At 43.7% G+C, this 26,842-nt stretch overlaps 1 protein-coding gene across 1 annotated transcript in view; it reads left to right on the top strand.

Annotated features, from left to right (window-relative positions):
• Positions 1–26,842, top strand: part of UNC5D (unc-5 netrin receptor D) — a 127,937-nt gene that overhangs the window by 60,301 nt on the left and 40,794 nt on the right. The window contains exons 2-4 of the mRNA XM_065659215.1: positions 2,923–3,141; positions 10,262–10,405; positions 13,631–13,734. Coding sequence (XP_065515287.1) covers positions 2,923–3,141; positions 10,262–10,405; positions 13,631–13,734 — 467 coding nt within the window. The remainder of the gene's footprint in view (positions 1–2,922; positions 3,142–10,261; positions 10,406–13,630; positions 13,735–26,842) is intronic.

Below are 26,842 nucleotides of genomic sequence, written 5' to 3' on the forward strand. Positions count from 1 at the left end.
CTACCTCAGCTGTGTAACTTAGAAGCAGGAGAAATGCTCCCTCCTTGTCAGGTAGATGTGAATGTCCAGTAAACACGTAAAAAAACACCCCACGAGCTGTAATTATTGGCTTGTAAAGACATGACATTCCTCGCTGCTTTGCCAAAAGCTCTGAAACCGTTCAGAGCATTTTGGGTTGGGGTTGGTAGTCTTCCTTGCTCCCGGGTATAAAAACATTATCAAAAAGAGCATTTTTCCTCATGAGGTAGGTGCTTAACACTTAAACCATGGATTTTGCTACAAGAGTCAGTCCATTCTGGACATGGAGTAGAAATAATTTAGCTATAATATTGCGTTTTATCAGCTTAGAATGTTCACTCTGCAGTTAGCCAGGTGTTTTCAATAAAGCAGAGTTGATCATGGAAGGTGATTCTGGATTTGAGTTTCTGTGATTTTTAGGTTCTTATTTGTGTTTCACGAGCCTGAAAACTACAGGTAGAATACACAAAGCAAGAGAAAACCAGCACAAATACACATTAGTTTGATGTCCGCTAGTTCCAAAGGTATTTGTTCTAAAGCAGCGCTGTTCTGGAGTGCTGATTGAATAGGAATTCTATTCCTCTTCAATGTGTAGAGTTTAAAGAAAAATGATGCAGTGAAGCTCATCAGCATGCATGTTCTATTACTGACCGTTCTCGCTGTCCCTGTATTGTCAATCTTTGCTGAAAACTATGTCCCTGTAGGCTTTAGTAAATCCTAGCGTACTAGAGGAAATAACAAAGGCATTAAAGGATTTTGTGTGGGCAACAAAATCTCTTATTTCCATCAATATCTGAGTGACTTCCAAAAACCCCATGTTGTTGCATATGGGACAGGGTCATCGGATTAAAAGAACATAGCCAAATCTCACTAAGTTGCTTTTCTGACTGAATAATGACTCAAATTTCAGTATGGAAACAGTTCCATGTGTAAGCAAGTTATGTATTCTGGCCTTCCTGTAAAAATGGATGTACACATGGAAGACAGTTGGCATTACTTAGTTACAAAGGGTACAAAAAAGATGATAGATGAAAGAAAGATGCATTAAGATGCCCCTTGACTTACGTTTCTTTGTGGCATGTTTTCTTTAGGAGTGAGCACTTCCCCATCACCAACCCACCCTGCCTGTGACAGCATCAAACAGCTCACGCTTCCCTCAGCATGGCTGTCGGACAAAAGCACAGCAATCCCTGAGGAGGTGCAGGATCAGTGTTCTCAGGTGCTCATCAGAAACCCTTAACAAGGATGTAAAGCCGTCTCATTAAATCCAAATGCCACTTGGGAGGAGAATTCTGCCCTTAATTTCAGTGGGGCTGGGATTTCATCCTTTGTGTCTCGCCCTAAATAGGGAATTTAGTGGGATAACAATGGGGCTTTCTAAGTTCTCCAGCTATTCTTTCTCAACACAGGCGTGTTGCTACCTCAAAGCATCGATGGGAGCATGGGATTTCCAAGCGTCTCCAAAATCTTCTAATGACATTTTTGTTATTTCCTACGAAGCATGGATTTAATCAAGCCTACAGGGACACAGTATTACTGGAGATTGACAGGATGGAAATTGGCATAAATGTTCAGTGGTGAAACGCTAAAAATTAGGATAATATTTTATAAAGCACACTGTGAATGTATTTAAACCACTAAAGTCATTGGAAAATCATAGTGATTTCCCAGCACATACGCAGGGTATATTTGCACACACAGATACACTGTGATGAGAGATACCTATTTTTTAAAGTATGTTCTCATTATTCCATCATCTGCTAGACCTGAGAAGGATTTGAGACATACTTCATATGGCCATAACTTGCCTTTCATCTAACTCAATTTCATTGGTTTGGGTTAAATCACATCTCTATTGCCCTCAGCTATTCCTCTTTCTCTGGTACTGTATTCCCTTCATCTGCATGTAGACAGTGTCCTCCTCGGTTATCCTTTGGCTGCACTGTCTGTATTCAGTACTTTATAATCTGCTTCCATAAATTGATCCCTTCTGACTTAGTTTTGTTGCTGTTCTCTGACTTTCCTCACTAAACTGACAAAACTACTGAAAATAAATCCCAGTGTTGCTAAAAATCAATGGGAATTTCCTGGTTTTGACAGCAGCAACTAGTTTTTCACTCAATTAGAAGAGCTGTAGTAAAGGAACAGCCTGTATTCCAATGCTTGTGTGTTCATGCCTGAGCACAGGAACTCAGAAAATAAGCCACCTAGGCTTATACATTGCTGAGCAAATGCCCTTGGATCCCACTGTTTGTGATCTGAGCTGTAAAGCTCACAGTCCTGCAGTTTCTGGGCCTACAGAAACCACTTTTCCACTTTTATGTTGCCTTAAAGGGGCTGCAGTAAATGGGAACAGTGTAAAAGCATATGGAAAATTTCCTCTAAGTGCGTATGAAATCACAGTTTGCTTATTCCAGTATTGGAGTGCTACAGTAATGCTGTTCATATCGATATACTTCACTGTGGTTAACGCTCTGATCCCTGTTAAATCTGCAGCAACTGTCTAAAGGAAATTAATTTCAGGGAAAGAAAGGAAGATTCAGTAGTTAAGGCACTGGGCTGTCAATCAGGAGAATAAGGTTTAGTTTCTACTTCTTCCACAGACTTTCTGGATGACATTAGGTGACTTGCTTAAGCTCTCTGTGCCTCAGTGCCCCAGCTCTAACGTTGTCAATAGTGATGATGCAGTTTTCTGATGCTTTTCTGTCAGTTTTCTTGACAGTTCTTATACTCAAATGATTTGATATTTGTGTGTGCGTCATTGCTTCAAGGCACGATTCTGACAGCTCTTGAGTTCTACAGGTGTTTTTCCAGTAAAATTAGTTTTTAAATCAAATCCAAAATGAAATGAAGGGATACAAAGGGTGCAACAACATAAAAATGTGTATTTTCCTTCCCTTTCAGGCAATGATAACAGTGAAGCCCTTCCAGAGTCTATCCCATCTGCTCCTGGAACACTGCCTCATTTTATGGAAGAACCAGATGATGCCTACATTATAAAAAGCAACCCCATTGTCTTACGCTGTAAAGCTATGCCAGCTATGCAGATTTTCTTCAAGTGCAATGGTGAATGGGTCCATCAAAATGAGCACGTGTCTGAGGAAAGCATGGATGAGACTACAGGTAAGGGCAGTGTGTCCTTCGGGAGATGTGTCTGGATGCAGCATCTATTCGCAGTGTGCAAAGTAGAGCAAAGAACTGGAGATCCCATCCAGAGATACAGAGTCCTGTGCTGTAGCAGATAGCTGTGGGTTTGTGCTGAGCTAAAGGGAGTGGAACCAGCTCTAATTCAATGGACACATGCTGAGCCTGTGCTGCCCTGAGCACAGGGAGGACGCCCCGGTGGGAGGGCGCAGTCTGTCAGCATCAGCTTATTGTTGGGCTGCTGCAACAACGGCTTTTGGTTAGCTTGGTGTTGTGTGCACCACGTAGACACAGCTCTGCAGAGTAGGAGAGGCAGTTTCCCAAAATGCAAAAGGGAAACCGATGGATGGGAGAAGGTAAAAAAAGGACAGAGCTGACACGCAGAGAAGGGGAATACAAATCCTGTCAGAAGAGGCATAGCATGAATAGGGAAAAGAGGGAATTAAAATGACTGTAGATGTGGGAGGCATTACACAGAGATGTAACAAACTGGACACATACCACCAGGTCTGGTCATACACTAACCATAGTCAGTGAGCTGTCTGAAAGAAACCAGCAGTTCTGGAGGGAATAGCAGTCCTCTGTATTTCAGTGGTGTGATTTATAGTGGAAACAAGAAACAGGGACACATATGCCTTTATGCAATTCCTGTCAGGATGAACCCTGAAAAACTGCCAGTGTGGTGGCTGAAATGTGCCTTCACGCCCAAGCAGTGATGGGTGTTTGGTAGGTAATAAAGCTAAGTAGGAAAATCCACTGCGTAACAGTGAGCATCTAAAGGAGAAAGAGAAGGGAGAAGGTTGAAAATGATCAACAGATTCTATCATGCTCCCAGCACACCCTATATCTTTTCTCATTTAGAAGCATCTTGATAAGTATTGCAAACCAATTTAATGCTGCACCCTCTAGTCATTTCACAATTCTGCTTTGTTACTGCTTTTCTCCTCTTTCTGAATTCCCAGATTGCTAAGCAACTCCATGTCTTGGAAATAGCAGTGTATGCATAACATCCTCTCTATCAACACAAGCAATTCCTTTCTAGGGGGAAAAAAATACCATTTAAAACACAGTTACATCTCCTAGAGCGCAGTTTGGCATCCCTTGTAAGTGATGCATTCTGAAGGAATTTTGTACTAAAGGCTTTTGGTAAATGCTAATCTGGATGAGTTTTAATTTTTACAGTTACCTTTATGAAATTAATAGGCACAACCTTTACTTCTAAAGGAATTGCTGAGTCAGTGTGGAAGAAATGTTCTCCCTAAAAGTTGTTCTTCCATATGGTTCATGAAAATCTTGTGTCTGTCTTGTGAATGCTGCAGTTATGTTCTGGAAGCCTTGGATTAATAATAAGAAAAGATAAAGTAGCATTAGGTGGGGTTTTTAAGTAACATTGAGGTTTGAGACCTGGAGGCATGGGCTGTGCAGATGAGATCTGGCATATAAATGTTGCAGGTTTGAATTTTGCCCAGGAACAGAGCTAACCCTGAAAGTGTTCTCTAAACACGAGTGTGGGACAGACAGTGCAGTGCTGAGCATTCCACAAACGACCATAATGGTCCTTAGGACATAAAAATTGAAGTAAAGGCCTGTTTACAGTGTGAAGTTGAAGGACAGGCATGGATAGTCTCTCACCACGATCCAGAAAGTATTTTGGAACTCTTCCTTTGCCTTCAGTAAACAGCAGACTACTGGGTTTTATTTAGAATGAATGTGCGTACTGGCAGCGCCCTCATTTCTGGAGTCAAATCTGGGGCATAAACATGTCTGTTACCAAGTGTGCACCGTGTTCTGCATGCTGCGAGAGCTCCATCTGTGGAAAACTGCACTGGAGGCTGTGCCAAGAATGGTGCCTGTGGTTAAAGGGGATGATTCTGGTGCGCTCGCTAAGAGAGGGTACAGTACAGGAAAACGGGGCTGTCCTTTTACATCCTTCCACTGTTTGTTATGTGATTAAAATTCTGAGATGATGTATAGAAAAGTAGTGGAAAATAGCAGCAAGAAACTCAAACAAGAGGAAATTTAATGCAGAATACAAGAAATGTGTCTTAGCATCTCTATAAATTCCTGCCAGCAAGCTCTTAGCCAGGCATATGCAAGACGAAGTTGGCAGTGGTGCTTGCGGGCACACTGTCCTGATGGATTTCACCTACAGCGCTGTATTGTGAACATGGAAAAGGACAGGAGGGACAGCTGTTGGTAGACAATGGACGTATTTTGTCATTGTGATGAACATGGAATCCAATTTTGCACGATTCTGTCTTTATAGGACAGAAACAAAAATCTTCGAGTACCGCTGGAGTCACTGTTACAGAATCACAGAATCACAGAATCCCAAGGGTTGGAAGGGACCTAAAAAGATCATCTAGTCCAACCCCCCTGCAAGAGCAGGGTAACCTACAGTACATCACACAGGAACTTGTCCAGGCGGGCCTTGAATATCTCCAGTGTAGGAGACTCCACAACCCCCCTGGGCAACCTGTTCCAGTGCTCTGTCACTCTTACAGTAAAGAAGTTCTTCCTGATGTTAACGTGGAACTTCCTATGTTCCAGTTTACACCCATTGCCCCTTGTCCTATCACTGGATATCACTGAAAAAAGCCTAGCTCCATCATCCTGACACCTACCCTTTACATATTTGTAAACATTGATGAGGTCACCCCTCAGTCTCCTCTTCTGCAAGCTAAAGAGACCCAGCTCCCTCAGCCTCTCCTCATAAGGGAGATGTTCCACTCCCTTAATCATCTTTGTGGCTCTGCGCTGGACTCCTTCAAGCAATTCCCTGTCCTTCTTGAACAGAGGGGCCCAGAACTGGACGCAATATTCCAGATGCGGCCTCACCAAGGCTGAGTAGAGGGGGAGGAGAACCTCTCTTGACCTACTAACCACTCCCTTTCTAATGCACCCTAAGATGCCATTTGCCTTCTTGGCCACAAGAGCACATTGCTGGCTCATGGTCATCCTCGTATCCACCAGGACCCCCAGGTCCCTTTCCCCTTCGCTACTTTCCAGCAGGTCACCCCCCAACCTGTACTGGTCCATGGGGTTGTTCTTCCCCAGATGCAAGACTCTACACTTGCCCTTGTTAAATTTCATCAAGTCTCTCCCCGCCCAACTCTCCAGCCTGTCCAGGTCTCGCTGAATGGCAGCACAGTCCTCTGGTGTGTCAGCCACTCCTCCCAGTTTTGTGTCATCAGCAAACTTGCTGAGGGTGCACTCAGTTCCCCCATCCAGGTCATTGATGACAATATTAAACAGCACCGGTCCCAGCACCGACCCCTGAGGAACTCCACTAGTCACAGACTGTTCATTTGTAGAGGAGGAGCAGCAGGAGAGGAAGGATTTCTGTCGCTTTGGAACTGCTGTAGGAATGGGCTGGCTGTGACGTGCACTGGCTGCTTGAGCGTGGAAGCCTTGGCTTGAGGAGTTTGCACTGAAGTCTCTACTCTTGTGGAGTTGCTGCTGTTTGTGCAGCAAATGAGTGCAGGCACACACTGCCATTGCAGCGGGTATGGGTTCCCATCACTGCGCTGCCGCACGCAGTAGCTCCGTTAGAGACCAAGTTATTTTATCCCCTCCTGCCTTATTTCCTGAGTTGCAGAAAAGGCAGTAATCCATAGCCTGCCTTTTCTGTTTGTTCCATGAACGTGGCAGAACAGGAGCTTTGCTCCATGTCCTCTACCCCATAAAGCAAGAGCCTGAGCTAGTAGATGCTACTGTGATAAAAACATAATCATTACGATTTGATTAATTTCCTTCTGCTTTATTTTCCTTGCCTGAAGGTTGCAGCATGCACCTCCAAATTTGCTTATAAATACTTCAACTTCGGCTTTCACCAGAGGATCAGGCCTGCTAAGAGTAACTAGAGTTTTCTTGTCTGATAAATAAAAGGATTGCAGCAATAACTGCTGTCAGTGTTGTTCTCATTTAAACAACACTGACAAATGCTGAAGTTCTGTGCAGCTCTGTTATGTTTCGTACATGGAGAGCAATTATTCATCTGCTGCCAGCGTTAGTCTATCTGCAGCTAAACCATCCAACAGTGCAGAAACCTGATTAGCATATCAGTACCATAATTTTATATTCTGTAAGGCTGTACTGTGTAACAAAAGATGATGGTTATAATTTGCACAATAATTTAAAGGGTTGCTCTTGCAGTGCTTTATTAGAGTTACACAAGTCACAGGTAAAATGCTGCTCGTGTTTATTACGTGCCTGCTTTTCTTTGCATGGGTTTTTCGTTCGGTGTCATTGCCTAGGAACAATTTTTCTGGCATTTCTTGAGCTGCAGAGGGTCGCTGGGTGTATTTGTTGGTGAAATCCAGTGATGGTAACTGAAGAATATGCGCTGCTCTTCCCAAGAGTTTTGCTTCGTGTGGTTGTTCCTAAAACAATGAAAATAGGGATCCTTTCCCCATAAACAAAACATAACTTTCCCCAGAGACCAGGTGCTCACCAGGGGTGCCTTCCAACCTCAGCACTTCTGTTATTCTGCCATTTTGGCTGCATTTATTTTGTCTATTGGCAAATTGGGAGACCTTTAAAAGGACCCGAATTCCTCCCTGGCTCCTTCTTAAAATGCTGAACCACCTCTTTCTCAATCTCACGTGCCGGTTGTTTGCCTGATTCAAACCACACTTAATGTTGCTTCAGAAAAGAGAGGCTGATATATAGATTAATTAAATCAAGCATCAATGAAAGGAATAGCTGGGCTGGAGAATGTTCTACCTTAATAAATCTGAAGCTGTAAATGCCTCTGTTCACTGACAGCTGCTGGGAATTTTACACTACCAATGAGCCCAGAAATGGCTTCTTGTTTGGTATCAGCGCAGACTGTGGTGGTGTTAGCATGGCTGCCTCAGCAAGCTGTACAACATGCAGCTCCCATTCCTTGTTTCTGTTGCTTCCAGACATTCCTGAGTAGCTGAGAAATGGCGAGAGTTCAGAACACATTGTTGCAGGTCCGGGGCTGGGGGGGGGGGGGGGGGTGATTGACAGCTACCTGCGAGGCTGTCGCTAATGGCTGGTGATGGGGAGGATTCTCCCCTTTGAAGATACTACTTAGTGGTCAAGGTGGGAAGGAGCTGATCATGGGATGGAAGGACAGCTGGAGATGCTGAAGAGGTGCAGCGAAGGGTTGTACCTCCCCAGCAGCGTGCAGAGCAGTGCTGTTTGCAGGCAGCACAGGCAGGATGCACCATGTGCATGTCAGCTAATTGAGTGCTGAGTGATTCTGGACTGGGGACAGGCCACCTCAGAAAGGTCACTCTTTGTCAAGGACTTAATCATTTTACACCCGTCTTGAAGAAGTCTTTAAGTAGATGGGTGGCAGCCTTGTTGGCCATGGAGGCTTTGGAGCTTTGATGCTTTGTGGCTTTGATTGAGATCATTCAGGGACTGCACAGCTTGGTTTGCCAAGGGTAAGTAACAGGAAAGTGTGTGTCTGTCATGCAGCGTGGAGGGATGCTGAATCTTCAGGCCATCAAAACCTGCTGTGTCAGGTCGCCAGGACTCAGGTGCTCACAAATGAAACTTCACCATAGCTGCTCTTATCTTCAACCTACAAAGATGACTCTGCAAATGGTTTATTGCTGAGAATCCAGGGATTCCTCGCTGGCAGAGCAGCTTGGATATCTAAATCGGGACGGTGCATTTTCATCATGCAGTCTGTCAGCAGGGAGAGGAGTCAGATGCAGAGCTGCCGAGTTCCGCGGGCTGTGTTTGTTTCAGAAGGGCTTGTTTTCACCGTGTCAGAAAAAGAAGAGATGTTTTGTAAACAGTTTTGTTGGGAACTGCATCAACGGATTTGAAAGAACGCAATGCAAATAAAAGCAACCTGGAAACCTCTGTTTGCTTATTACAGAGTGAGTAAATATTTGAGTGACTGAACTGATTATTGAGACAACTTAGGACTCTATTGCAGGTTTGTACGTGTCTTAAAGTACCGTGGTGAAATGGCAAGCCAACCAGGCTAAATGGAAAGAAGGAAAAACACCCTTTGCCTATTGCTGGAAAAGTAGCAAAGCTTTTGTGTTGCTTTATCGTATTTAAAGCCTGCCTGACCTTCCCCACCCCTCTTCATGAGCATCCCCAGTGGCCTCAACTCTCCTGTGCACCCAAGGAACACGGTGACTTCCCAGTGCCTTCAAGGAGGGAAGCACCCAGCTGGTAATGATGCCTGAGATTAAGCAGAAGCCAACTTTTATGGAGTTTAGGTTTAGGAGTTTCTTGCTGCTTTATAAACTTCGCAGGCATGAAATATTTTAGCATTGAGTTTTCATTCACTTCTGGTGAAGGGGAAAGAAGCATCTTGGGACAGCACAGGAGGAGAAAGAAGAAAGTAGAAGGCATGAATGTTTTCTAGTCTCAAATTAACATATTCCTGGCTAGCACTTTCAACTGATTTCTGATGCCTTTCAACCCACATTTGAATTGTATTTCCTCTCCCCAAGGTTATCGTGCAGATATGCAGCTATAGTGGACATCCCAAGTGGAGGAACGTCTCCATTTGTGAGCTGTGAAGTGCATTCACCTCCCTTCATTTTCTCCTCCTTTCAGGCTGTAATGGCTTGAGCTTAGCTTTCTGTGTGCTGCAGTGACACAGCTTTTCTCCCCTGCATGAGGAAATGGCTGCTGGATGGAGCTGGAACAGGCTGGAATTCAGTGGGATATGTTAGATTAGTTCCTGTCATATGTGCATAGTTCTGCCTGTTTGACTCAACTGGGGGCCTGCCAGGGTACTTCAGAAAGGTTTTCAAGGGCACGTAGATGTTACTTTGGAAGATAATTCAGTTTTGTATTATAGTATCTAAGTCCACATACACATTCTGGGTGAAAAAAGCACAAGAGACAAGGGTTTCTGAGGGAGCTGTTGTATGCTTGCAAAGACCACAGTGGATGGGTAGCTCGTGTAACTCAATGCATTATGACCTACTCAGCTTTTAGAATTTAATTAGTGGCAATATGTTATTGTTAAAGGAATTAAAGCTTTGCCTTGATTAAAAATGGAATTGTGTCATTAAAATAAAAGGTTTGGCTAACCTTAGCTTTATGCCCAAGCAGGAGGCTGTTATCAACTAATTTTCTCTGTCTTTCCCTTTAGGATTGAAGGTTCGGGAGGTGTTCATCAATGTGACGAGACAGCAGGTGGAAGATTTTCATGGCCCAGAAGATTACTGGTGTCAGTGTGTTGCATGGAGCCATCTAGGGACCTCAAAGAGCAGGAAGGCATCTGTCCGCATAGCTTGTGAGTAGAGGAAATGTTCTGCTCTTCCATGTTTTGTAAGGCATGGAAACATGCCCTTCTAGGGTTCAATGTAAATGGATACTGGTAAAGCGCTGGTGGTTTGCCAGCCCTCCCTTGTGAGATGCTGTAGGACTAGCACAGAAAGCATGATGGGGCTTTTCAGGCCTCTCTTTTATTTTAATGTGGATTGATCAGTCTGCATTTACACTCAGCAAATCTGTTTCAGTGATTCTGGTCACAGTGTCACAACAATGCTGTGTAATAGGAAAGGTTAAAGCCAACAGAAAATCCCCTGGGAAGTGCCCTTTTACTCCAAGTGGATCACAGGGGTCAAAGAAATATGAAAAAAGCACATAGCAGTGTCTGTATTCTGCACTTCCTTTAAAACAAAAATGGGCAAGAATACATCAGAATCTTCTGTAGCATTGTATTTTGGGGCTGTTCAGCCTGGAGAAGAGAAGCTGCGTGGAGACCTCAGAGCAGCTTCCAGTGTCTGAAGGGGGCCTATAGGGATGCTGGGGAGGGACTCTTTGTCAGGGACTGTAGTGACAGGACAAGGGGTAATGGGTTCAAACTGAAACAGGGGAAGTTTAGATTGGATCTAAGGAGGAAATTCTGTGAGGGTGGTGAGGCACTGGAATGGGTTGCCCGGGGAGGTTGTGAGTGCTCCATCCCTGGCAGTGTTCAAGGCCAGGTTGGATGAAGCCTTGTGTGGGATGGCTTAGTGTGAGGTGTTCCTGCCTGTGGCAGGGGGATTGGAACTGGATGATCTTGAGGTCCTTTCCAACCCTAACTATTCTATTCCATTCTGTATCTGGGTTTCAGTTTTGAAGCACGTCATTGGTTGGCAGGTGAGACCCTGAAACCATCCTTCTACAGCAGTGCTGCAAGCAGAGAATTGAGGAGTTTACTTTCCCCCAGTCTGTTGTGAACTCTTGTCCTTTAAATTAGCAGTTCAGGTCTTTAAAGAACTAGTCCCAGGAAATGATGGCAATAACCTGCAAAGGGCTGGGAGAAATGCTGCTTGGAAGGTGAAGAGGAACAGGATAGGGAGGTTCAAGCAAGAAACTCTGAGTGGTAACTTGATCAGATTCGTGATGAATCTTTCTAAAATGATGCTTTTTAAACAGGATACCTTAAAATAAGCATTTGAAATAAGAAGTAGGACAATGTAACAACTCCTTGATTTTATAGATCCCCGATCTTTTTGTTGGCTGCTTTAGTTTGAATGTGTAAATATGTGTAAATTCGGTTTTTTATTTTACTGCATTAACTGTCATAACACTGAACGAGCTAATAATTCCCCTGTATTGCTAAGCTGCAGAGGACTATTAATCTGAATTGAATTTTTATCGACTCTTCTCTGCACTGTGATTTCCCAAACCCATCACATGGCGCTATGAGTGAAAATCAGAACGGGCAGAAGCGGGTGGAGCTGTGTGTTGGGACTTTTAAACCCATCACCATGGTACCAGTTCTTCTGTAAACCCCATCCCCAGCAGCCTCCCATAACTGCAGATACCCCATCACCCTTGGCGGGCGCCCCAGGGTGCTGCAGTGGTCGTGGCTGTACATTTGTCTGAGAGCTGTGCTCCTGCACTGGCCTTTTTTGTACCACTTGCCCTTGAAGTCATGTTTTTGCAATGGGAAGAACAGCACTTCTGGAGTGCAGAGATGATGGGACCTCTTAGGACTCCAGACAGGGAATATGAATAGCTACCAGCTGGTATCCATCACCAACCCCCATGAGATTCCAGGGTTCACTCTTTCCCAGACCTGTGTCATCCTGTCTGCAGCGAACAACCCAGCTGTTTGATTTGGGGAACAAGTTTCTCCCTTAAGTTAAAGGACTAGAGACAGGAATGTGTACATGCAGGTTGTGGTAGTGTACAGAACCATAGCATTGACAGCACATGTCACTGCAGTGTGTAGTGTGGTGGGGTCAACTTCTTTCTTTCTTTCCATTTTTCTTTGATCACTAAAGCCTAGAGATTCTGAACTGTGAGTCAAGACCAAAGCATTAAAGCACTTTATATTTCTCTGAAAACCCAGGTAAGTATTTCTTTACGATAGCGTGGAACACAGAGAAAATGAGAAGATGGATCCTACTCCATTTTTCATGCTAATAAAGGCATTTGTAGGCTCAACTGCATCCTAGCTGTTAATGAATGACTTTTTAAAGAGTACTGGAAGAGATAGTGGTTATCTGTGGGGGAAGAAAATCAACATTAAGAAAGAATCATAAAAAGGATTATACATGCACTGTGTGCATCTTTCTCTAGTGACCGGCTTGCTAAAATAAGTTTTAATGTATTTTGGAAAATATATTAAAGTGTAACTGACTCAGAGCCTCTGCATTTAAGGGGGTGTATTTCATGAAGTGTAAGCAATGGAGAAAATTAAATCAGTAAATCCACCCTGTGGAATCTGAGACACTGTTTGAACAAAATGAGTATGTCTAATGGAAGCATCCTAACTCTCAAAGCACGTGTGCTAAGTCACATCCCTTCCGTTTTGTTTTCCTCTCACAGCAAGGTAACTCCACATATTCATGGGCATGGCTGGGTTAGGCCAGTGTCACCAGAGGCAGGTTTGCTTTCTTCTGGTTTGCCCCTGAAGCGCTGTGACCACATCAGTGTGACTCTGAGACAGTACACCCTGTTCTTATCCTGAATTACTGGCTGGGCCATGGTGTCTGAAATGAAGCAATCCTGTAATCAGACAGTTTGGAACACGTGGAAGTGCTCTCAGTCCTTCCCTTCCTTTCCCACAGCTTGCAGTATGTAGGCGAGCTAAACAAATCATCTGGCTTAGGACATTTGATGAAATACCCTGGCACTCATCTCACATAGTGTGTACTGGGGAAATTATCTGCCCAGTCTTGGATTCATTGGGCTGGTCCTAACAGCGCCCCAGCAATGGCACATTGTGGTTCTTGCGTTTCATCCCCCTGTTTTGGAAAGGCAATGGCTCAGGAGACAGTGCCCAACTGGGACCATGGAGTTTGTGGGTTCTAAACCAGATTGTCTCTGCCGTCACACAGAAGTGGTTTCTTAAAGGTGGAGAAATGGAAACACAATCAAAGGTGATGGGATCTCTTTGCTCTGCATCTAGGGAAGAATGAGTAACTCTCAATTGCCCATTGCTTTATACACACATGGCAAAGCGGTGTTCCTTGGGGAGGAATGGCTTTTGTGTAATGATTCATTGCATTGAACCCTGCAGATTTACGGAAGAACTTTGAGCAAGATCCCCAAGGGAAGGAGGTTCCCATCGAAGGGATGATCGTCCTCCACTGCCGCCCACCCGAGGGAGTCCCTGCAGCTGAGGTGAGCCTTGGTGCAGCGGCGCTGCGGGGGATAGTGAGAAGGGAGGAGAAAGGCAAAACCTGATGGCTTTCAGGCTCTGCTGTTGGTTACTGTGTTCTTCTCTCACAGACTGCTTTAAATAGCAATGGGTTTTATTATATAAGATTTAAAAAGGAATGGCTTTTAATCAGAATTCAGGAATGCTGTTGAAGAAAAGAAATCCTGGGTTTGGTAGTTTTCAAGTATGAGGCTCACAGACCGAAAACAGATTGTTACTTATTTTATCAAAAATTACTTTTGTTTATTGAAAAATAAAACAGAAAAAACCCTCACCCACCCTCAAAATATGATGATAAATTGTTGCTGGAGACAGAAAATCTGCCACAAATAATAATTGGGGCTTTTTTTTTTTTTTTTTTGCTTAGCTTTGAACATGGTTTTTGTCAAGAGAATTGCATCCTAGCAGGAAAGTAATGGGGATGCCTTAAAATGATAATAGCCCAACTCTTCTTGGAGGAAGATGTTTTAAGTGGCTTGTGCTTAAAAATCTGCTAGGGAGGCATGAAAAGAAAAGACAATGTGCTGGTTGAAGTGAGCACAGCATCACCTTGTTCTTACCTAGCAAAGAGCTGACTGGTGCTGCCCTGGCAGGACCCGGGGCAGTGTTTAAATCTCTTGGGTCCCTGGGTGAGCTGCGGTGACCACACTGAGGCTGCAGCCGCAGGGCCAGAGCCATGAGCAGCCCCGGTAACGCTGTGCTGTGCTGCTGATCACACGCTGCAGCATGTTCACTTGCTTCTTTTGATGAGGATGAGAAATAGTATTACTCAGAAGTGAATTTTGCCCTTTATCTCCACGGTTGCTGTGGTGCGTTGCAACTGAAGCAACAAAAGAAGCAAAGAAAATAAACTCCAAAGAACAGGCATCCTTTTAGTTAAGGAGAAACTGATCAGATGAAACTAAAAGAGAGGAGAAATGCAGCAAGCTGATGTGCAAAAGATACTGAAAATCACGTAGAAGTGGCAAAGGTCAAAAGGCAAATGGGTTAGAAATAAGAATGGTGAACAGATGAATTTGTATACAGGCATCTAATGAGCTTGACTCTGTCATTCCAATTTCTGATACCACATTCTCCTCAGCTGTGCTTTACTTTTACTCATTTTAATGGTGTTAGAAAAACAGATACTGCATTGCAGAGAATTGTCAAAATCACTGGAATTTGTATTGTGGTAAACGCATCTATTCTACAGACAAAGCAAACTTCCAAAGGTGTAATTGCCAAAACATCCTTTGTCTGTGTGGGATTCATTGCCCACGCTCTGCAGAAGGGATGGAAATCACTGCCTGCAGAGATTCCCCCAAAGCCACCAGCGGGCAACCTCAGTGACCTCTTCCTCTCAGACAACATGAGCTGCTAACCCAGGTTTTGTGAGTGCACATCCCTCCAGAGTGCCAGGGGATCCTGTCTCACATAAATGTGCTCTCTCCATGGTAAAAAATTTCTATCTTGCTTATTCCTTTAACCCTGGTTCCCTTCCTTCCACAAAACTACAGCAAAATAAGTGAATATCCTGGTTGTCTCCCTCTTCCTTCACTTCTTTCACCCACCACTTTCTTCTCTCTTCAGTTGCCTAATGTACTCTCTCAAAACCTTGTAGGCTCAAGCACTCCTTGTGTCTCTCATTACACTCTGTTCACTGAAGGGGTGTTCTTTAAAGTGATGAGGATCCTAGTACGTCCTTCAGGAGATGGTAGGAGGTTTTCCTGCTCTAACTGCTCTCATAGGCCTGTATGTCAGTTTGATGTTGTTACTAATTCCAAAACTACAGCACTTCAAAGTGAGTTTTCAAATTAAAAACTATAGAGAATCAATGTGTTTTCTTTAAGATGAAAAGAAACCGATGATGATAGGTACAGTTCTACCCAACACATATGGTTTGCTAAACTGGAGTGCACACATTTGACTGTTTTCCAATTTCTGTACAGTTTAATAGCCAAAAATGTTATTTTTATTGGAATTCAGCCACTTCAGGAAAAAAAAAGGTGATTCTCAGTCATCACTGTTTGAATTTTACTGAGAATTTTAGAATGATTTGAACTATGCTGCTTTACACTCAACAATTAAACAGGATGTGTGTCTTGTATGAAAGTTAGGTACTATATCCAGTGAGAAACAGACATTTTAATTGCTTTCTACAGCTAAAGACTGTAGAGTTCTCAATAAACCCAGATTTACTGATGTTGATTGTAAAATTGTTATTGCTGCTAATACAGCCTCTAAATCTTAACAGGTCATATTTGCTTTGGACAATAAAATTTCACATAAAGGCTCAGAATCAAGGCTAATTCTGTGCTCAGGTAAACAGTCTACTGGAAATAACGCAGTGTCTTTAGAAACTGGGTACCAGGTTCACTAAGTAATAGTTCTGCTCTGCGGCAGTAAGCTTGAGGTTATAAACTCTTGCAATGTTTTTAAGGTAAAGTCAACCTGCCCTGTTAAATGTGGATGAAAAATAACTGAGCTAGCCAGCAAGTCTTGCTCAGTAATTGTTATGTGGGTACTGAGAAGTGTAGAAGGCTTCAAAACCCAGTGCTGGCAACAGATCTGTGGTTCTGATCCAAGAATTTATTTCATTAGAGTTTGGATGAAGCCTGAGATGAAAACATAAAGCTGGAAATAACTGCAGACAAAGAAGCTTGTCTTCTGTTTCATTAGATGCAAAATAGATGCTAATTGTGGCATTGTTGGGTTTTGTTTGTTTAACCCATACTCTGCATGGACCTGGAAATGCAAACGAAAACCAAAATGGATAGGAGACTCCAGCCCCTTTCACGTTACCATGCCGATATCTGCCTGGATCCCAGGGGAGGATTCTGATTATTCCATCAAGTGCAGAAATTCAGGATCAGGAACGCATTTCCTGTGCTCCCCATAGCCACTAGTTAATCTAGTGATTTATTTCTGACAAAGGCCGTGAATGACTGATACAGTCAAAGCTCTAATCTTGCCGTTGCAGTTCAATAAGAGGCAGACACTTTACAATGGGAATGAAACTTAAATTGAGCTCAGTTATTTATGTGAGCCTGCCCCATTATCAAGAATATAAATCTTCATCTCTGGAATTGTTTTTCTGCAGCTTAAAGGTGCTGAAGATTTCTTAAATCTAAGGATAGAAGCATTAAGTGCTCTTGATCTACCCCATAGTTTAATGTGAAAAATCCTGTCATTAGTCCTACAAGAAGTGAAAAGCAGGGATATTTGTTAGTGAGAGCTGGTACCACAGTTTCCTTGGAATTACAGGAGAGATGTCTCTCTTTCCCCCTGTTCCTTTTCACACTTCCAGTCTTCCCTCACATGTTTTCACTTCAGTGAAACTGGGTGAGTGGATCTGGGCAGTTCTTGGTAGGCAGAGGTGCTTGCTGCTGAATATCATCAATTCCTAGGCATATTTATGCTGTTACGTGCCATCAGTGGCAACCCCTTCCTGTGCTTTTGTGCAGGAAAAGTGTTTAACCAAGTAGCAGCATCAGGGGTCCACATCTGGGAGCTCCTGAGCTGTGCTCAGTCAGCATTTTGGCCTCTGGGTACCAATCCCTTGGTTTTGTAATTCATTTTTGGGGTGGGGTGACACAGATAATACAGCAACCAAGAGCAAACCTCTCGCAGAGGTTCTCTAGAGAGAATTCCTCTAGCTCAAGTTTAGTTTTGTTGGGAGCAATTTCTATTCCCACCATCTGTTCCAGGATGAGTAAGGCTTCCGTATCTCATCACCAGATTGTTTGATATACTCATTAATTTCTGCACACAATATGTATATAAAGAAGTTGGGAGAACATGGATTAAAGGTTTGGAGCTGTAGTTTAAATGCATCTGAACTGTGTATGGCTTAATGCTTGGCTTGTATAAATTAATTTACTGATAGTGGTAGCTCCTGTGACATGGTCAGTGCTCTGTGTGCTTATAGTGTTCAGCTTTAGTAAATAGTCTTTAAGCTGAATAACACATTAGTGAAAGCAAACGATCAAGGAGGATAACAAATAAAGAACAGCAATATTCTAACTCAGCTTTAATGTTATACAAGCATGATTCAGGAGCACCAAATCCTGCTGAGGCAAGCACTGATTTTAATGCTGCTTTGAAATGCACTGTACTGTCTTGATTCATTTAGCAGCAAATTTCAGTTGCTTGTGTCAGCTGGGTCCTAAGTAAAAGACATGGAAAGGAGCATCTCTCTCAATCTGCATTCTCTTTTCTGAGAATTTGATTACGCTCTTTATGGCGCCAGTGTCCATTTTGTGTGCGTGAAATACTACTGAATGTGCCTGATTTTACCAATAATAAAACCTTATGTGGCAACAGCGGTAGAAAATCGAGTGTCTGAGGTTTACCCTGTTGGTTTACCCTTTCAAATAGTTCTGAGAGCCTTAGCAAGTCATGAAACCATTTTGAATTGTGTATGGGCAGGATAGGCACCTACCCCTGAACGTGGTAATAGCACACACCATCTCCTGAGCTCCTAGGACCTGCTGCCTTTCAGGTTATGTGCAGGTCCAGCTCTGCTGTCTCCAGTCACTCCATAGCACACCCTACGTTTCAGTTTCTGCACCCTTTGTTAGCAGGTTTCCTGTTTCCAGTTTCCCTCTGTGAAGAAGGGAACATGAGAAGATCCCGCACATCTCTGCTTTGGGAGGTCGCTGAGGGTATGGGACATTCAGGGTGCATTTGCCGCAGCAGTAAGAGAGCAAGAAAACCCAAATGCTGACACTAAGCAGACTGGAAAGAGGTTTTAAATCCTCTTCTCATGTATTCACATGGCAAGCAAAACAGAGCTGGTGAGCAGCTGTGCTTGCAGACATCAGCACCCAACCCAAATAAATGCAGGTTTTATGAGTTAAACATCAAAATAAAAAGGAAAATCCAGCATTTAAGTAGAGCATCTGATAATCCTCTGCTGTGGCAAATGTTGATTTAAATATAACAGTCTCTGCTGGCACAGGTTTGATGGGACCAGAGCCATTTCTTTCTCTCTGGTGCAGAGTTGGCCTAGGGAAGAGACAGTTCTGGCTTCCAGTCCCACAACAGATTCTCCCCATAGATAAGTTTATTAATTGTGTGTTAACAGAGGCCTCGTTCAGCTTGGAGTGTTTGCAGGGAGGCAGTTGTGGTGTAGTGTAGGAGTCAGCCAAGCTCTGCTGAATCCTCGTCTGCTGGTTGTTGTTGTCATCGTCAGGCTGCCAGGTGGGTACCGTGGGCTTGGATCTCCGGGCATGATGCTTGTATTGCTGAGATAGACATCAGAGGAAGTATTCCTGCTTCTTTCCTGCATGGTGAAAATGAGAGGAAAGGGAGGGCTAAGTTCTCCTCTCAGAAAATGCATAGTTGAGTATCAGGTTTGCCAGAGCAACGTCTTTAGCCTCTCTACTGTCGATCATCTGCATCTCTTCACAAGACCAAGCTTGCTCACTGTGTACAGCTTGTTGTTTGGGGAACAGTTTGAAGACATTTGTGAAGGGAAGAATGGCTTCTCCCTATTAAAAAGACATTTTTAAAGCGGTGTATTTGACAGTGACATAATACACAATGCGTTTTGTCAAGCTGCATGATCTGTCAGCCTGAACAGCAGTAGCCTTCCTTCACATGCTAACATCTGTTACTAGAAGGAAACCTTTACTGCAGCTTTAGTGAATTCAGGGTCTGGTACAGAGCAGCTGAGGTACTACGTGCCCATTCAGCCATTGTGGCACACTGGCCTAGCGCATGGCTGCACACCATGCTCCCTGAGCATCAGGTAGCCCATTAGCTCATCTCCAAAACCACATCAGATGCATCCACAGACTCTTGCCCTGGTGAGCAGCCCACCCCACATATGACTCAGCTGCTATTCAAAGTGCATCATGTTACTGAGGTGAAATGCTGCTCATACTTGGCATGTAGTAGGTTTTTCCCAGTGCACAGTGCTATCTGTGTGTTTGGTGCTTTTTTGGTGGTGGTATGTAAGTTTAGTTTATTACTTTGTGTTATTCCTAGACGACACAGAAGTTTTCATGGTGCACTCCATCTCACACTGAGCAAGTATTGCACTGGTTTTAGATGATTTTTAGAGCATAACCTTAACCTATAGCCTTGCATAAAACATACTTTGCATTCAGCCAGGCTCTTAAGTCCTATGTCTGGCTTATAAACGGCTACAGTTCAGCCTAGAAAATGTAGTATGAAGACTGGCTGGAGCAAGTGAGGCAGAGCTTAGCCTGTTTTAAAGAGCAGAATGTGCTGCCTAGTGCCTCGCAGAGTCCAGCGGTCTCTGTTCACTTCGCCATCCTTGCCTCTCAAGTTCCCTGGCATTTCCTCTTCATTCATCCCAATCCTGGAAAAAGGTTTATCAAGAGGCATTTGTGCAGTCTATCCTGGGGCCAGTAGTAATATGCTGAGGTCAGAGCTTCCGTGTGTGGCTCAGTCGATAAGTGCTATAGATTGATTTTGCTTTCTGTTCATGGAATTCTGATGGTTTTGAGGTGGTGCTTCATTTTATATAGTACAATTTAGAAGACCTCTTGTTTCTTCTCCTGGTCATCATCTCAAGTGAATTTCTTGACATTCTTTTCTTGCTTCTCAGCTGTCCTTTTAGTCTTTCTTTAAGTAGTTTCTCTCTAGTCTGCATTCTCTGGTTTATGGAAACCCTTCTCTTTTGGGAGTAATGCTGGAAGACACACAGAATCACAGAATCACAGAATCCCAAGGGTTGGAAGGGACCTAAAAAGATCATCTAGTCCAACCCCCCTGCAAGAGCAGGGTAACCTACAGTACATCACACAGGAACTTGTCCAGGCGGGCCTTGAATATCTCCAGTGTAGGAGACTCCACAACCCCCCTGGGCAACCTGTTCCAGTGCTCTGTCACTCTTACAGTAAAGAAGTTCTTCCTGATGTTAACGTGGAACTTCCTATGTTCCAGTTTACACCCATTGCCCCTTGTCCTATCACTGGATATCACTGAAAAAAGCCTAGCTCCATCATCCTGACACCCACCCTTTACATATTTGTAAACATTGATGAGGTCACCCCTCAGTCTCCTCTTCTGCAAGCTAAAGAGACCCAGCTCCCTCAGCCTCTCCTCATAAGGGAGATGTTCCACTCCCTTAATCATCTTTGTGGCTCTGCGCTGGACTCCTTCAAGCAATTCCCTGTCCTTCTTGAACAGAGGGGCCCAGAACTGGACGCAATATTCCAGATGCGGCCTCACCAAGGCTGAGTAGAGGGGGAGGAGAACCTCTCTTGACCTACTAACCACTCCCTTTCTAATGCACCCTAAGATGCCATTTGCCTTCTTGGCCGCAAGAGCACATTGCTGGCTCATGGTCATCCTCCTATCCACCAGGACCCCCAGGTCCCTTTCCCCTTCGCTACTTTCCAGCAGGTCACCCCCCAACCTGTACTGGTCCATGGGGTTGTTCTTCCCCAGATGCAAGACTCTACACTTGCCCTTGTTAAATTTCATCAAGTTTCTCCCCGCCCAACTCTCCAGCCTGTCCAGGTCTCGCTGAATGGCAGCACAGTCCTCTGGTGTGTCAGCCACTCCTCCCAGTTTTGTGTCATCAGCGAACTTGCTGAGGGTGCACTCAGTTCCCTCATCCAGGTCATTGATGAAAATATTAAACAGCACCGGTCCCAGCACCGACCCCTGAGGAACTCCACTAGTCACAGACCTCCAGCTAGATTCTGCGCCATTGACCACAACTCTCTGCCTTCTTCCTTTCAACCAGTTCTCGATCCACCTCACTACTTGATCGTCAAGCCCACACTTCCTTAGCTTATCTATGAGGATGCTGTGGGAGACAGTATCAAATGCCTTACTGAAATCAAGAAAAACTACATCTACCGCTCTACCATCATCCCTCCACCTAGTCACTTCCTCATAGAAGGCTATAAGGTTGGTCATACATGACTTCCCCCTCATAAAACCATGTTGGCTGTTCTTAATGACCCCCTCATCCTTGATATGCCTAGTGATGGAGTCAAGAATAAGTTGTTCCATCATCTTTCCATGGATGGAGGTAAGGCTGACCGGTCTATAATTACCCGGGTCCTCCTTCTTGCCCTTCTTATAGATTGGTGTGACCTTTGCCATCCGCCAATCCTCAGGCACCTCGCCCGTTTCCCACGACTCACCAAAGATGATGGAAAGTGGCCTAGCAATGACCTCCGCCAGCTCCCTCAGCACCCGTGGGTGCATTCCATCCGGACCCATCGATTTACAGATGTCCAGTTTGCATAGCTGATCCCTAACCCAATCCTCATCTACCAAAGCAAACTCCTCCTTTGTCCTGACTCCTTCTGGGGCTATAGAAATCCGGGGCCCTCGGGGAGAGTCTGCAGGAGTAAAGACAGAGGCAAAGAAGGCATTCAGCACCTCTGCCTTCTTTATATCCTCTGTCTCCAGGGTACCCACTTCATTCAGCAGTGGGCCTATATTGCTTCTTGTGTTAGTTTTATTTGCTATGTATTTGAAGAAGCCCTTTCTATTGTCTTTAACCTGACTAGCAAGATTGAGTTCCAAGGAGGCCTTAGCTGTCCTAATTGCCTCCCTACATCCTCTAACAACTGTCCTATATTCCTCCCAAGCGGCCAGCCCCTCCTTCCATAATCCATAGATTCTCCTTTTCCACTTGAGTTTGCCCAGCAGCTCCTTGTTTAACCACGCCGGTCTCCTAGATCCCTTACTTGACTTCCTACTCATTGGGACGCTCCGATCCTGAGCTTGGAAGAAGCGGTCCTTGAATGCTAACCAACTATCTTGAGCCCCTTTACCGCCTAGTACACTTTCCCATGAGACTTCCCTTAGCAGTTGACTGAAGAGGCCAAAGTTGGCCCTTCGGAAATCCAGAACTGTGGCTTTGCTAGGTATTCTATTCCTCCCATACAGGATCCTAAACTCCACCATCTCATGGTCACTGCAGCCAAGGCTGCCATTGACCGTCACCACTTCGACCAAACCCTCCTTGTTGGCGAGTACTAAATCTAGCAGCGCTGCTCCCCTAGTTGGTACGTCCACCATTTGCATTAAGAAATTATCATCAATGCACTCGAGGAACCTCCTAGACTGTGAATGACTGGCTGTGTGAGTCTTCCAGCAAATATCGGGGTAGTTAAAGTCCCCCACGACGACTAAGGCATGTAGTCGCGAGGCTACTTCCAGTTGCCTGTAGAAAGCCTCATCAACTCCTTCGTCCTGATCAGGAGGTCTGTAATAGACCCCCACAACTGTATCACCCGTGCCAGTCTGCCCCTTGATTCGTACCCACAGACATTCCACTTGGTCCTCATCCGACCCCGGACAGAACTCAATACATTCTAGTTGCTCTCTCACGTAAAGAGCAACTCCACCAACTCCACACAAAATAGATCCTCCTTTTTGCCATGTTTCACAAGCTTGCTGCTCTTTGTGTGTGTGCTGAATGTTAGCATTTTCAGTCTCCCCTCCATTCTGTTTTAATACTTTCTTCTGCGTCCTTCAGCATTTCAATAATACTTCTCTAAAGCACATAGTCTTTGAGGTCCTTCTTTTGTTCAGCACAAAGCTGGCTTCCCTGGTGCTCCTGTGCATTTGAAACAGCATTTGCATGGTCCAGATTGCCTGGCTTTTGCTCTCGGTGCCATGTAGAGTCTGCTTATAGGCATTTTAGGTGCTGCAGAATCATGTAAGACTCTGTAACCCTTTCCATGTAGGTTCACAAAGGTGTTTAAAGGAGCTAAACACACCTGGGGCCCCGAGCCAGCCAGGCAGGCTCTGTCACCAGCCACTTCTTACAAATCTCAGCTTTAAATCGATACACAAAGTGCAAAGCAATGGGGATGCAAGCTGCGAGTTCTAAGTGGGTATTAAGCCCTCATCCTTGAGAAATACACGTTGTACTGCTATTTGCTATGTATTACAGCCCTGCCATTAACATGATATAGTGCCATTCGTACCTATTACCTTGACTATATAAAGCAACTTTGGTAAGATTTCACATCCATAATGCTGGCAGGTTGGTAACCCTAATCATGCCTTAGTGTTTTCCTGTGTTCTTGCCAAAGGGTATTTTTCTTTCTCTTAAGAACATACTGAGCACTGCAGTCACTGCCTCTCAGTGACACAATCATTTACTTTTGGAGTGAAGCAGTGAAGAATGCAGACAACTTGATTCTGTCATTTCATGCAGCTCTGTACCGGCTTAGGTGAAGCACTTGGAATCGATGAGACTGATAGATCCTGGTGGCTTGTGAGAGGCTCAGCAAACAGAAAAAATTAGAGCATCCTTTCTAGTTCACTGATGGTAATTCCTCCTTACTGTCTGGTCCTGGGTAGTTGTGATGTTGTGCTCTGTGACTGTTGCCAGACAGGTCTTAAACTGTAACCTGGAAAATACTCAGTCAATATTCATTTAATTAAGTTTAGGATAATCTGTCTTGCATGTTCTATCTTATTAGGGCCTCAGACAGTAAAATATTAATTGTTTTTGGTACAGGAGCAAATAAAATTGCTTGCTTTTGTACCTAGTAATCTTTTTAGACAGGTGGTGTGGTATAGTGGAGGCATATTACTCCTGACTCCTCCATCAGTGACAAAAGGGTTTTAAATGTCTCAAGCTGTCATAGGTTGCCCCTGTTTAAATTAGTGGACTTGATAATCAGGTTTTAAATGCTTCTTTAATTGGACAGTAAGCTTCTGTATTCTGTTCTGAAATTCACCATCAGGAGGAGCTTCTATCATCCTCTGGAGACCTGTGTTTAATGGGAACTTAGCATGGCTTAATTTTGAAGAAGGGTGATAATGCTGTAGAATGGATTAGCTCAGGGGGAGCAGCTCCCAACCAGAAACGCTTCATGAGTAACAGAGTTGAAGTCAGTTGTGATGCATGAGGTGCAAATCTGAGCAGAACTTGACCTTAAAATTAATCCTAAATCTCTTTTATTATAAATAAATACTCTCTGAGACGAAATCTCTAGATGAGGCTAGCTCATAGTGGAGCATCAGGAGCAACCTGCAGCTCTTTCCACTGCTCCTGCCTGCTTTTGTTTATGGGTGGGTTTGTTCGGTAGGAAGAGGGCAGCTGTTGTGCTGAACTGTTCCTGATGAGTGTAAACGTGTGTGGAGTGCTCTGCAGAGGTTTGTGCAATACTCTCAAATATCCTTAGCACTTAGTATGTGCCTATAGTCAAGTTCTAAATGTGCTGTATCCAGTGCTCCTCTTTCAAATGTTCAACACAGATTTTGGCATTTTAATGGGCTGTTGTGGATGTTCCAGGGAATATCTGCATGAGTTCTGATGGTTTATTTACCACTACAGCTTTTAATGGAAGTGTAAAATCATTTCTCTTCTGGGCAGTACGTATCCCATTGCAAACACATCAACAAAATATGAAACCCACATAAAATTCAAAAGCTGCAAGTAGTCCAAAAGTAGTGAGAGTCATTGCTGCCCATTTTACATAGGCTTGTGTATTTATGGGACTTGTACACATACAGTAAATGTAATATGGCAGGATAATGGTATTGTAGTAAAATACTATGACAAAAAAGGCTGGTGAATTATAGACTTCAATGAGTCTTGTTTCTAGTTATGGAAAACAGAGTATGATTGCTAAATGCAAACAGCATGCATTTTATACACTTAGTTATAGATCTTGGGTCTTGTGCCTGGAATATCAATATTTGCTTTACTTTTAGGGTATGTTAGTTACAAATACAATAAATGTGTTTCATTTTTCACCAAAGACATTTTACTTTCAAGATTGAGGTCTCGGGTATGTGCAGTCTGTTCAATTATTATTTATCTGCATAGAAGCCCTTCCTATAAACTGGTTTTACTTTGAACTGCTGCAGCCAGCATTCACATATTTCAAATCATAAAGTTATGGGAAGCTGTAAGGAATGTGACCGTTAACTTCGACGTGATAAAATTAGGGGATGTTCCATTTGGAACAGTGAAACCAGTTCCTTTTGCTCTGTGAAGGAACTGTGCAAATACTTAACTCTCACTGTTAGTGATGAAAAGCAGGGTTTGGCATTTCAGAACCCCTCACTCTTTATAGTTGGTTGGAGGTCTCTGTGGGCTGGAATCTTGTCTAACACTCAGATCTTCAGCCTGCTATTGAAGCATTGCTCCAAACTCTTAATGAGCAGTGTTGTCATATTCCATATCTTGCATATTGTCATGTTACATATATTAATATGCCCTTAATGAACATATTGGTCATATTACAAATCCAAGTATTATGGTAGTTGCTAATGTCTCTGAGCAGACACATTCACCTTGACATAGCCCAGGCCACGTTGTGACGGTTACCAGGTCAGACATAAAGGTATTACACTGATTAATAAGGTCTTCTGAGGTACTACAGAAGACTGCTGTCTTACAGTAGGGCAGATGTAACCTTCAGGTCATTCAGGTGGCAGCCAGCTGACAGATGTAAGGTCTTAAAATCCTGTTTGAATTGGAACGTATGCAGTATTGCTTTTTCTGAATTACACCTTTAAAATACTGAGATTTCAGGGGTAAAAAGATTCCTTTATTCTAGAAAAGCAACATTCTAATGACAGTTTATATATACATACGTTATGTGGATGTTCAGAGTTGCGCAAATACCTAACATAGGAGTGTTCTCTGTGTTGAATTGTGCACAAGATCAGTTTTGGCATAAGGCAGTAGAGAGTTATGAAGTACAGATATCACTTTGGAAGTCACTGCACACATGAGTGCAAGAAGCATTTCCAGAGTCAAGCCACACTGTGCTTGAACAGAGATTTTTCATAGACTTAATTGTCCAAGTCTGTCCTTGGGGAATGAAGGTTCTGGTAACTGCAGCACCACTTGCAGGCTGACAGCTAATTATTCACTGAGCTGGGGAAATAGGTGTTTCTTGTAGGTATCTACATCATTACTGCTTTTTCCAGGTCTAGCCAAGAGGGAGAAACGGGCGGTTACTGTGGGCAATACAGGGTGTGTTGGTATGGACTGATGAGATTAAGACCATGATAGTCTAATAATATGTAGGGCTTATATATAAAACATATGCTCAATTAAAGCCTTTTTGTTTAAGCCTGTGACTGCTCCACAGACAGCACAAATCCAGAATCACGATTGAGTTT

The sequence above is a fragment of the Lathamus discolor genome, chromosome 22, assembly GCF_037157495.1.
Source record: "Lathamus discolor isolate bLatDis1 chromosome 22, bLatDis1.hap1, whole genome shotgun sequence".
NCBI lineage: Eukaryota > Metazoa > Chordata > Aves > Psittaciformes > Psittacidae > Lathamus > Lathamus discolor.